Source organism: Notothenia coriiceps, unplaced genomic scaffold (genome assembly GCF_000735185.1).
Source record: "Notothenia coriiceps isolate Sejong01 unplaced genomic scaffold, NC01 NC01_scaffold00003124, whole genome shotgun sequence".
In the NCBI taxonomy this organism is placed as follows: Eukaryota; Metazoa; Chordata; class Actinopteri; order Perciformes; family Nototheniidae; genus Notothenia; species Notothenia coriiceps.
Window position 1 is genome coordinate 1 of NW_011335825.1, and position 12,970 is coordinate 12,970.

General features: G+C 42.8%; 1 protein-coding gene across 1 annotated transcript; it reads left to right on the top strand.

Moving 5' to 3' along the window:
* Positions 1-1,379: 1,379 nt before the first annotated feature.
* On the top strand, positions 1,380-8,864 carry dyrk1b (dual-specificity tyrosine-(Y)-phosphorylation regulated kinase 1B). Its single transcript, XM_010766134.1, has 11 exons — positions 1,380-1,556; positions 2,033-2,221; positions 2,694-2,841; positions 3,364-3,513; positions 3,688-3,824; positions 4,617-4,763; positions 4,919-5,059; positions 5,278-5,398; positions 6,707-6,889; positions 7,001-7,104; positions 7,487-8,864. Exons 1-11 carry the CDS (start codon positions 1,395-1,397, stop codon positions 8,000-8,002), a joined length of 1,998 nt encoding a protein of 665 aa, XP_010764436.1. The 5' UTR covers positions 1,380-1,394; the 3' UTR covers positions 8,003-8,864.
* The last annotated feature ends 4,106 nt before the right edge of the window (positions 8,865-12,970 follow it).

The following is a 12,970-nucleotide window of genomic DNA, read 5'->3' on the forward strand; positions in this document are numbered from 1 at the left end:
GGATGTTGGAGTGGCAGTGCGCCAAGGTTACGCCGAGCGTCAAACAGCTGTTTGAAATTGAACGAAACCACGCCAGACTATCCAAATCTGGAATCGAACGTCCCTCCTCCCCCAGAACTACACATGCTGGCTATTGTGTTTCGCAAAATGTTCTATGGGACGTCTCTACTGAACGTTTTCGTTTTTCCCACAATTAGAAGTTGCCAGTATTAAACACATTGGTGTTATCAACATATACAGTAATTAATAAATGGGTGAAAATCGCTTGTGTCTATAATGCGCAGCATTAATATATACCCACATGACAGCTCATTGTTACTTTGTAATTCTACTCCACTACAATTCAGAGGCTAACCTGGTATTTTTACTCCATTACATGTATTTGAGTTACTTTGCAGATTCTGATTAATGATGTGAAATACAAATAACCCTTAAATCAGACTTCAGTCTGTTTGTGTGGATATGTAGCAAATTAACATTTTAAATAGTACTTAATGACTGACTGAATGGAAATGACAATAAATGAAAATGTAAAACGAAAAAAGCGATCATGAAAATGTTTCCAATAAATGAATAAAATGATTTTTGACCACTTTGTTGTTCAGATATATCACATATTTGTAACTAATTGATACATGAATTGAAAAAAAAAAGTGACTCCTGTGAGTTTCATGTGTTTTATTCACACCGCTGGTAAACTGCTCTCATGTCAAGAAGCAACAGATCAGTGCATGCGCTGCATCGTCCAGTCAGTGAGCGATACACAGTAAGGGGGCGGGGCGAGTGTCTGAGGATTTCACCGGAGGATGGTCTGGTACTTCCTCAATTTTCGCTCCTCCGTTATCACTCCTCGGTCCTCCAGCAAAAATAAGGCCACTGGGACGCTACTCAAGATGACGCAGACAAATCAACTTCCGGAGATACCGAGCCCGAGGACCGAGGAAATGAAAAATAACCGAAGTGAGACGCACCCCAGGAGTCATTGGAATTTGCTTATCCCATCAACATGTGATCTTTGGATTGGAGCATGTTCCACCAGCTGCAGGCGCAGGGGCTGCAAGCATTTGACTCCAACAAGGTGTCATCTTGGTACCTCTTGTGGTTGCTGCAAAGTGTGTATGGCCAGGACTGGAGGAGCAGCTTTTATCTGGAGAGGATACATGTGTGTGGCATTATGGTGGTGTCAGCACCTCTAAAATATAAAACCACAGCATGCTCTCATTGGAACACGAGATTTCTGATCAGGTTGAGGGGGTGCATGAGGGGCTCTAAGGAGCAGATGAAGAGGGGTTCAGGCCCTTAGCTGACAAAATTGCTCAGCTAAACGTATCTTTGTGAATATAACAAATGGTCAGTAATGTCCTGATACCGGCCCGGTTTAAAACCATACCAATATGAGTCGTGTTCATGAACTGCTGCTGTCCTGTGCTGTGCAGGTGCTGTCTGATATGACCATACTCCAGCGGAGGATCCCCCCCAGTTTCAGAGACCCTGCCAGCGCACCACTGAGGAAACTCTCTGTTGACCTCATCAAAACTTACAAGCACATCAATGAGGTATGACACACACACACACACTTTTCTGGGTTTAAACACAATTTTAGGTATTGAAAGTATTTACCTTTTTTTTTTGTGCCATACGAAATGAGTGCCTGCCAGATATTGCATATGTTGGCTATGGGATGAAAAAAATGCAGGTCCCTGCCACCATGGGTTTTCCTTATCTAAGGAAATATACTGTATATATGTTTTTAAAGCAATTCTTAAGTCAACTATAGAAAGCAGACCTTTACAAATGCTATTCCCTTTAAAGTAGAAAATGATCCTTGTTCCCATCACAAATTGTTACGGGTTGTTCCGTGGCCCATGCTACACGCCTACATCATTTCCATGAAAATTGGGACAGTCATTTTCTCAACTCAGCTGATTTAACCGGCTCCTAGTCCCTGAGAAGAATGACGGTAGTTGGAGGTTTGGGGTCTTTTAGATGGACTAGGAAGCAGAACAGGGTCCTGATCTGTTCTAATCCCCAGGTGTACTATACTAAGAAGAAGCGACGGGCCCAGCAGGTCCCTCCAGAGGACAGCAGCACCAAGAAGGAGAGGAAAGTCTACAACGACGGCTATGACGACGACAACTACGACTACATTGTCAAAAATGGAGAAAAGTGGCTGGACCGCTATGAGATAGACTCGCTGATCGGGAAGGGCTCCTTCGGACAGGTGAGGCCAAAATCTATCTGAAGTCAAAAGTATTGGCAGGAGAAAAGTACCAAAAATAAAAGTACTCATTTAGTAGCCCATTTTAAAATTATATTTATTCTATATATCATATCATATTTTGACTATTGATGCATCAATGTGCTCATCAAAGCTAACAATTCCTGCTAGGAGCTACATTTGATTACTTTTGATACAGCTGCTGGATATTTGAACCTATAATTATACACCATCATTTGTATTGTGAAAACCAATACAAATTAAATCAATAACAACTTCAATTAATAATAAAAAAACCCGCCCTGCTAAATTGTTATGTTAAACAAAGGAATCGTTAGCAACCTGGAAAGTGGGACCATTCACTGTAGTTGACTCCACGGGTTATATACAAGGCAGGCTCCAGTTTTGCTGCATCTAATGAAGGAAATGCAAGATTCCGGCATGGCGTGACGAATGTGTTGATGTGTGTCTGCAGGTGGTGAAGGCCTACGACCACCATGAGCAGGAATGGGTCGCCATCAAGATCATCAAGAACAAGAAGGCATTTCTAAACCAGGCTCAGATTGAACTACGCCTACTGGAGCTCATGAACAAGCATGACACTGAGATGAAATATTACATAGGTAAGAAGGACAACACAAAGGGTACAGGGGTCAGAAAAGCACTGTTGGACCCCAACCAGAACTTTGAAGAAGGAAGCTCAGCAATATATTATAGAAGTACGCAAAACAATAAAGCGATATCAAGGCTTGTGTACTGTAGTCGGATGACGTGTTTCTCAAATGCACCTCAATAACTTTGACCCACTGATAAGGACTGCTTATATAAGATGTTAGTTATACAGAATCCCAACATTGGAATCGGGGAGGCCCTATTTGGCTTTTTGGTATTCCCTTTCCTGTAGTGTGGTATATAGACCATTTATCTAACACATACTATGACAGCACACTGGTTGGGGTCAAATGTATTATGAAAGAAAACATTCCATGACCCCTTACCTCACCTTACTTGGAAATTAGGAATTCAAATAGCATTTATTTCAGCCAACACTCCAAAAGTCTGTGTTATTCAAAGAACTGATTTAAAAGTTTTCCTGTACTCATTCTAACCTCCTTCTTTGTCTCCCTTCTCCTGTCTGGGTGCAGTCCACCTGAAGCGTCACTTTATGTTTAGGAACCATCTCTGTTTGGTGTTTGAGTTGTTGAGCTACAACCTGTACGATCTGCTGAGGAACACCAACTTCAGAGGCGTCTCCCTCAACCTCACCAGGAAGTTTGCACAGCAGCTGTGTACAGGTGGGGGGCCTCCACACACTCATGAGTCACATGTGCTTTTAGCTTCTCGTTGTCTGCCCCCGAGTGGCGGAAAAAAAGAATGCACTTCTTCTTTATCAAATCATAAAGAAAGACCGTTGTAAATCACATTCAGTAGGTCATAATCAAATGATTTTGGGTTTCTTTTATCCACAGCATTATTATTCCTGGCCACTCCAGAGCTGTCAATCATCCACTGCGACCTGAAGCCTGAGAACATCCTGCTGTGTAACCCCAAGAGATCTGCCATCAAGATTGTGGACTTTGGATCCTCTTGCCAGTTGGGGCAGAGGGTGAGCAGCGTTCATTTGTCAAATTGCATTTATTAAAGTCTATGTATTAAATCGCCGTTATTCCCTGTGGCGCGTGCTTGCTGGGGGAAGCTCCGCCCTCAGGTGATACTCATCATCATCATTTGGGTTAGAAAGATCAATGAATTCAAGTAACACTGCAATACCTATGTTAGTATAAAATCAAACATCTGTTATGGTTTTGTACAAAATCATTTGACCTTTTTTTGGTCTAATGTGTTTTAAAATTCTGCATTTCGGTCATTTGTATTTGAGTTAATCAGCAGTATTTTGTGTCTATGGAAAGGTTCAATGCACAAACCAAAAAAAAAATTGAGAAGAGTTCAAGAGGCAGCAACAGACTTCACTGTCGCTCTGTTAATGGAACATGGCTCCTCCTAGTGGACAGCTACTGAAACAGCAGGCAACCAGAGTTGGGAGGGTTACTTTAAAAATGTAATCTGTTACATTTACTAGTTATCTGGGATGTAAAATGCACATAAAAAATTGAGAAAATAAATATTAATAGGATGTTTTTTACTTAAATGTAACAACAGAAAAATGTGACCTTAGAAAAGAAGAAACTAAGATATTTAGGATCAAAAATCCTAACCTGCCTTTCATTCAGCATATTCAGGCAGCAGTCTATACACCAAAAATGAAACACATGAGCACATACTACAGTTTAAAAAAAGCAGAAATAAAATCTAGCTCCGTTTTAGTTTACAGTTAAAACTTTAAAAAAAGCTTCAAGGTATAATAACATTACTGTGTTCATGTCTGTCCTCCTCTCAGATCTACCAGTACATCCAGAGCAGGTTCTACCGCTCTCCGGAGGTGCTGCTGGGCATGCCCTACGACCTGGCCATCGACATGTGGTCTCTGGGCTGCATCCTGGTGGAGATGCACACAGGAGAGCCTCTGTTCAGCGGCTCCAACGAGGTGAGCCCTCAATATTAACTCTGCATTTAACTGTTCAGAAGAAAAGTTAGTGAAACAACTTACAGGAGGAATTGAAAAATGGATATATATTTGTATTTAGTATTAGAAGATTAGACACATTCTCCATGTTGACATGCGTTTGTGTGTGTTTGTAGGTGGACCAGATGAATAAGATTGTGGAGGTGTTGGGGGTTCCACCCGCCCACATGCTTGACACGGCCCCTAAAGCCAGGAAGTATTTTGACAAGCTGTCAGATGGCCTGTGGACAGTGAAGAAGAACAAGGACATCAAGAAGGTATCTGATCCATTTCAAAGTTTTATTCAAAGGACAACTCACTCTTCTGTGTGTGGGTGCTGCACCGTTGTTTTTGTGAGAAGTTTATCAAAAACTATTCATGACAAATCTATATTTTGCAAATATGTCCATGTTTCAGAGCAGCAAGTACCTCCCTTATCATGTGTCACCACACATTTGTTTCTGTATCTTAATATTTGTGCATGGTGTGTTTCCAGGAGTATAAGCCCCCGGCCACGCGGCGTCTTCATGAGATCTTGGGTGTGGAGACTGGAGGCCCAGGGGGCCGCAGGGCAGGGGAGCCGGGACACGCCCCCTGCGACTACCTGAAGTTTAAAGGTGAACAACACACACTGAGGGGTTCTATTTACATCCATATAAATACAATCAATAAGGCAGTCAAATTCCAGATGAAGAGGAACATTTTTGGGGAAGTCACTGTTGTCAGGCTGCGTTACTGACAATCACCAATGTCAACATGTGCTACATGTGCAGCAGGAACAGAAGTCCGTCCTCATTCCCTGCATTTTTTCCTAAATACTGTGAATTCACTAACAAAGTTGAAGTTAAATGAATTGTTTTTCATTGTTCCAGGTGATACATTTATTAAAATGTCAAATGAACACCCATAATTGTCATTGAAACACCACACACACCTGCGAGCTGAAGACACATCAGAATTTAGACAGTAGATCTCATCCAAAATAAATGCCTGAGTCAGTGTGTGGAGCAGCAAGTGGCTCATCTCTTTAGCCAGTCAGGAGCCAGAACAAAGCTGTTCATTAAGTGGAAATTACATTTTGTCAAAAGCTTATTGGTCAACACAATGTGCAGGTAACGTACCGTAATTTTCGGACTATAAGGCTCACCTGAATATAAGCCGCAGCAGCTAAATTGAATGATGTGTACATATATAAGCCGCACTGGACTATAAGCCGCAGGTGTTTTAATGTTTAATTACCATATGTAAGGGTTCGTGCACAGAGGGGATTGTCGGGGAAAGAGATGGCTGTTTGAGGAAGCTCCCATTTATTAACATTTCAACAAACAAGTTGCATATTTGCATAACGTATTCAAGTGTTACCATTTAGTGCAATAGTAGCCACAGAACATGTACTGTGCTGTGTAAACTGTACTGTATCACATAGCGTTTCAGACACACAAACTTTTCAACTTTCAAACTTAAACGGTGCGCTCCCAGCGCACGTACCGGCAGTGATCGACAGCAGTGGTTTTCAACCAGTGGTACGGGGACAAACTGTCTCGCTCTCGTAATGTCTGTCTGTCTTGCTCTCGTTCTGTCTCTCGTACCACTCTCGGTTCCACTTTTACTTTTGCGCGCTACCTGTCTCACTCTTTTCCGGCCTCCAGCTTTTCCTGCTGGAGCCCGCCGCTTACAGGTGGGGGGCGCGGACCGGCCATAGAGCCCATAGAGTTAAAGGTGGTGGACTGTAACCTGTAAAATCCATAGATTTAGGAGGTCCCCTAGTGGTCGTTAGCTGTAAAAATCCATAGATTAGCCGCACCGTTATATAAGCCGCAGCGTTGAAAAATGGGAAAAAAGGCGCGGCTTATAGTCCGAAAATTACGGTACTCCATATTGACTTAGTTCCTGTGGCTAAATATTATCCTCATCATGTCCCGTAGATCTGATCCTGCGCATGCTGGACTATGACCCAAAAAGCCGCATCACGCCATTCTACGCCCTGCAGCACAATTTCTTCAAGAAGACGACAGATGAAGGAACCAACACCAGTTCATCGACGTCCACCTCTCCTGCCATGGACCACTCCCATTCAACCTCCACTACTAGCTCTGTTTCTAGCTCTGGTAAACACACAACTACAACTAATCAGCTCTGGGAAAACGATTCATCATAAAAAGTACAAGTGTGTACTGCTGTGCTGTGTTTTGTTTAACCTGGCTATGTTTTGTCTCTAGGTGGCTCCAGTGGTTCTTCCAATGACAACCGCAACTACCGCTACAGTAACCGCTACTACAACTCTGCTGTTACACACTCAGACTATGAGATGACCAGCCCTCAGGTACACACAGCTGACATACACTGTCCTGGAATACACTCACAGCAGTAGTGAAATATAGCACTGCCATCTAGAATACCACATTTCAGTTTAGGGATATATTGTGCAACATTTAAAGAGTAATCGAATTTCGATCTCATTAAAGATCCTGTCCTAATAGAGAAGGTAAATTGAAATGTTTTGGAGTTGCAAAAATGTGTGAAACAACACCTCATACTGTACCATAAGAGAATAGAGATAAAAGCACTGACCACATGGTGGAGCTATGATGCTACTCAACCCTCAAATAAAAGTGACCCTGTTGTTGCTCCTGAGCAGGACTTGTCCCCACAGCAGATTGTTGTGTTGCTTTTAGTTTCTTCATGATTGCATCTCATCCTCCCAGGCTCCCTCCCAGCAGCAGATGAGGATGTGGCCCGGCAGTGATGGTGGAGGTGGGGGTCAGGACCCAGCATACACCCAGTTGCTGCTCCACAAGCCGGCTGCCTCCCAACAGCACCAGCGCCACTTCCTGGACGCGCCCCACCACCCGCACCCGACCTACTCCCACCACGGGAACGGTGGCCGTGGCCTGCGGCAGGGCGGACAGACGGGCATCGGTGGAGTGGGGGGCCAGCAGGGATCCTCGCCCCAGATGAGTGACAGCATGGATGTGGGCGTGTCCCTAGGGCTGCACCACCTGGGGGCGGTGTCTTCCATGGAGGCCTCTCAGTTCGGCTCGGCCTCCCTGCCCCTCGCTCTGCCAATCGGACTGTCAGCCTTCCGGACTCGGACGGCCCCCACCGCCCCAGGGCCACAAGCCCCGCCCCCTGAGGACTACTACCCTGCGTCCAACAACAATAACCCCGCTGGGGGGGGCAGAGGGAGGCCGGACTCAGACGAGGGGCCAGCCAACTCTTGATAAAACCTGAACCATGCCCTAAAGCCATACAATTTTAACTACAACTACTACAACTACACACACAGCCAGAGTTCAGAGACAAAGAGGTGAACTTTGTGCTGCAGGAGACAGTCTGTACTGCATGAGAGGAGGAGGAGGAGGGGGGGAGGAGGAGAGGGAGAGGAGGAGGAGGATGCTGGGAGAACTCTCCTTTTATCCCGTTTTATTTTTTTGTCTTTTGTTGCGACTGTAATTGGAAAGGAATGATTGTGACAAGTTTGTTTTTATTAATATTATTATTATTGTTGTTTAATATTATTTGATTTTTTCTCGGGTTTGAGGAGTTGTGTGTTCTACTTGGTTGTTGTTTAAGCCTGGAGAGGAGGAGGACGAAGAGAGGAGACATGCTTTTTGATTTGATCTCCATTCAGATTACCTGTTAGTTCCGGCATTACAGTTTTCCATATTAACAGTCAACACACACACACACACACACACACACACACACACACACACACACACACACACACACACACACACTGTTGCATCAAGAAGATAGAGGCTGGTGTGAAGGGAGGAGACGGCACCACGTGTGGTTTGGGACTCATGGATGGTCTCTGTGTTGAACTCTTCTTCTCCACCTTTCTCTGCTGCTCCCCCCCGGCTGTGACAGAGGATGGAGAGAGGGAGGGCGGTGGAGGGAGGAGAAGGTGGCGGGACACTCGTAGGGATCTCCTTCTCCTCCTAGTCCCCCCCCCCCGTCCCTGCCCTGCTTTCTTCTTTCTCTCCTCCTCCTCCTGTTGTTTCTCCTCCAGACAGCTCCTCCTCTCTGTGCTGCTAATCACCATGACAACTGGTCCGGATTGCTGCTAAAGATCCAACACAGATCAATAAAGAAATAAAAAGAAATAGAAACAGAAATTTAAAAAAAAACTTTTTAACCCTTCTGCTTAAGAGAAAAGGATAAAGTAAGAACCACTGCATCTCAATGTATTTATTACTATTTAACAAGAAAAAACAAACTGAAAGTAACCCTTTTTTCTGCTCTTCTTTGTTTGGTTGCCTTCTTTCTGCAGGTGAGCTCTGATTGGCTATTGTAACAGTGACAGTAACTGGTGACATGGGAATGCCACCGGTTGTGGGGGCTGGGTGGAGGGGAGGGGTTTGGGGCAAAATAAAGTTGGATATATAATAAGAATAAAGAGTATACTTTTGCACACCAAAGTTAAACAAACATCAGATCTCCGCTTTTCTTCCTACTAATCTGATCCTTTGTTCCTCCTGTAGACTGCGAACTGTGGCCAAAGGTCCGAGGGAGTGTTCAATATTCACTAAAGATAAGACATAACAATACAATCACAACTTCAATACACACTCAACCAATGTGCTCATCAGACAAAGACTGGTGAAACATTGTTTAAGGAAGAATTCATCATAGAGGCCCCATAACACTTCTATATGTTTCCCTCTCCTGTAGTGTGTTATTTACTGTAGGTTTCTGTGTTCATGTCAACGGTCTGCAAAGGCTCACAACCCTGTGTTCCCTCCAATGGGAGTTTTTCTCCCCCCCTTCCTTAAACGCCTTCATTGGACTCCTTTGTTTACTTCTGTAACATAGTGACATCACACGCTCTGGTTTCAGACAGAGGGTGAAAAGAGGTGCTGCAGCACAGGCAGTATGAGAAAAATAAAGAGCTTTTACATTCAAATAAACTTATCACAGAGGCAAAATATGAACCTGAAAATTAGCATAATATGTCCTCTTTAAATTGGTCAGATGGCCACATTTCTTAAAGGTCTCCTATCATGCAAAATATACTTTTTGATGTCTTTTATAGACAAATATGTGTCCCCGGTGTGTCACAACTCACAAAGTGTCAGTAAACAAAACCCTCTCTCTTTTCCTCCGTACTCAAATCTCTAAAAACGGGGGTACAACAGAGCTGATCCAGATTTGCTGACAATATGACGTAATACCGGAAATGTGGGCTGCCTTTACACCCACGGACCTATCGGAAACGTCGCTACATTGCGTGACGTGTTTTAGAAGTAATATGGTCTTTTTTCACATTAGCAAGCATCTCTAACGCTGTAAAATAGCAGGATATAAAAAGGTACTCACCTTGTGGTAAACCCGCTAGAAAAAAAGCATTTGAGCTCCATACTGTTTTAGAAATAATCCTTGATGTGGTTTGGAACATGATATGGTATTTAATCACGGCAGCATTTAGCTGTATCTGAGCAGTACTCTTCTCTCTGGAGCTCAAAGTGTGCTGCTCCAAAGGGGGCAGGGGGCCAGCATCAGCCCAGTTCAAATGTGAAGCTGCTGACCCAGAATCAGCACTTCTCTAACAGGGCTGGAATAGAGGGATATGAGGGATGTCTAAAATGCATGATCTGTTTGGTATTTTGAGCAACACATCATATACATGTTTTTATATATTTTTATATATCTAATCTGACACCCTTAATATATGCCTAAAAATAGCATAATAGGAGGCCTTTAATGTTAAATACTTTTGGACTTATCTATATAGATAAGTCTTCAAAATGCTTAAAGATAGTGGTCACTGTAGGAATAACATTAAGACGCATACAGTTATTTGCAATTGACAATATTTTTGGCGGATTTTGCACCACCTTAGTAACTATTAACTAATGTTTATCATTTGTTGTTTTCATGAGGCAAATCCCAACGCCTTGAAAGAGACAACAGACAGCAGCAGCATCATTCAGCACAGAACTGATGGAGGAGATAATCTGCTGATAGAAAAGAGTCAAAGCTGACAGCTATAGGCCTACTGATCTCAGACCAGTGGATAATATTTCATGAACTAATTGTCAGAGAGAGTTGCTGATTTTTTTGTGACTTAGTTTCCATAGAAGTCTATTAGTGCACATGTAAAATGGTGGGAAGTCTAGGCTGTGTTTATTATGGTCCACACACTCTGTAGCAGATTCATCAATACACAGTTTACTGTTTGCTTTACTCACATTTGTATCACCATGGTAACCAGAGTAGACCCCTTTGGTAAGCCATCAGCTATCACGCTCCTGACACAGGCCTGTGGCACAAAGTAGGACCACTGCTGTATATCACCATGGTAACCTATGCTGCACGCTTCAGAGGATCAGATCAAACCGCTGATATCTCATCTGATCACATGATCACTGCTAGAATCAAAGGATTTTCTAAACCGGTTTCAAAACATGGATTGTTAAACTAAATAGTGCAAAATACGAAGATTATTGGAAATAAGAGGTAGAATTATTGTGAATTATAAGAGAATAACACATACTGTTAATGTAAAAGGAACATTTTGGTCAAAGAGAGGTTGCCTGGCATGAACTAAGTTTCTTTTTCTTTTGGCGTCATGGCGTTTATTGTCATTTTGTGTCTCTTTGCGGTCATTTGATTACCTTGAGACACACAGCCTGTGCCTGGTTAGCCCCTCTAGAAATACATCAGTGGCTTACTTATAATATTTGGTACTTTTTTATTCTTTTTTACTGCTACAAGAGTATCACCATTTCGTCCCATTTCCAATTTCCTTCTTTAATAAAAGGCAATCATACGAATACTGTATACGAAAAATGATATTGATAAATTCAATTGTCCCCTTCCTAGCCCCCTACTGTACTTCCTTGCTCGGACCACCAACATCTTTGAACTAGACTTTCATGTTGATCTCAACTACATACCTGCAGGGATTAGTGAATGCATGTCGTGGGTTTTAACGCTTTTGCGGTGACAAGGCTGACTGACAGACACCTGGCAAAGAACTCAAACTCCCTCTGCGATACTTCCTGTTACAGTAGGTGTTTCCAGGAGCACATATTTTTCATTTATGAATTTGATTAAAAGCGGCTCCTGCAAAGATGACAGCCCATGTTGTCATGGGATGACATAATGACCTCAGAATCTCAGCATGTTATTGTGAGGACCCCTCTTAGCACTTGGCAATCCTTTACAACAAAAAAGGAGATCATATATCTAGTAATAGTACACCAACACCACCTAACTCACCAAACGCTTACATTTTTTTTCTACTTTTGATCATTTAACAGTAAAGAGCCATGCCCTAGTTTCCAACCCCTATACTGATAGATCAGCACAAATAGAGGCAGGAGAAGAGAGAAACTTGCACTCGCAAATTGGAAAAGGAAGCTGGGAAGAAAACCAATCACTACAGGATTGCTGGGAATATCCAAGTTCGAGGGGTGTAGAATTTGGTGGACAATGAGGGAATCAACAAAGAAATACTTGCAGCAATAATTGGAATACAGTGGGTTGAAGAGATCAGACCTGATAGTGTGGTGATATGTGCATACTCCTTGTACATCTAAGAAAGCAAACAGTTAGCTACTACTGTCAGAGAAGATTTACTTATTGAACTAAGTCATAGTTTCTTAAAACTTCACAGAGGTGGCATAGTGCCTGCACATGAGGGCCTTAAAGTGTGAGTTGGGTGATAAACTAGCGAGAAGTGCATTACAAAAGGAAAACATGTCCAGTTTCACTTCAAAAATTGAGAAGGAAATAAAAGATTGAGAAGAAAGTAATGGAAATGTGGCAGAACAGGTAGGAGGAAGACCAGAAAGAAAGAGGGCCAATTACAGAAAATAGTAATTATAACGATCTTTAAAGAAAGGAGGGAGGACATCGTCATAACTAGACTCAAGTTGAATCACACAGGATTAAATGGCACCATTTTGGGGAAAAGTGACAGTGAGTGTTGGAACTGTGGAGTAAAGAAAATGTGGGAAATATATTAAATTATACCGTGTTTGAAATAGAAAAGCTAAATGGTGAAGTTTGAGGCAATGCCTGGATGAACAGAAGGGGGGGGGGGGTTAAGAATTAAGAACTACCAGGAAGACACTACTTACTACTTAAAACTGGGTTAAGAAGAAGAAGAAGAAGAAGAAGAAGAAACGAAGAATACAACACGTGACGATACACACTAGCGTACAGTAGGTGGCGGTATG

Excerpts from the sequence above, each read along its gene's own strand:
- dyrk1b (XM_010766134.1), top strand. The coding sequence starts at position 1,395 with ATGAGTCGTGTTCATGAACTGCTGCTGTCCTGTGCTGTGCAGGTGCTG. Across the intron at positions 2,222-2,693 it reads GGAAGGGCTCCTTCGGACAG|GTGGTGAAGGCCTACGACCA; the intron begins GTGAGGCCAAAA and ends GTGTGTCTGCAG. Across the intron at positions 7,105-7,486 it reads ATGAGATGACCAGCCCTCAG|GCTCCCTCCCAGCAGCAGAT; the intron begins GTACACACAGCT and ends TCATCCTCCCAG.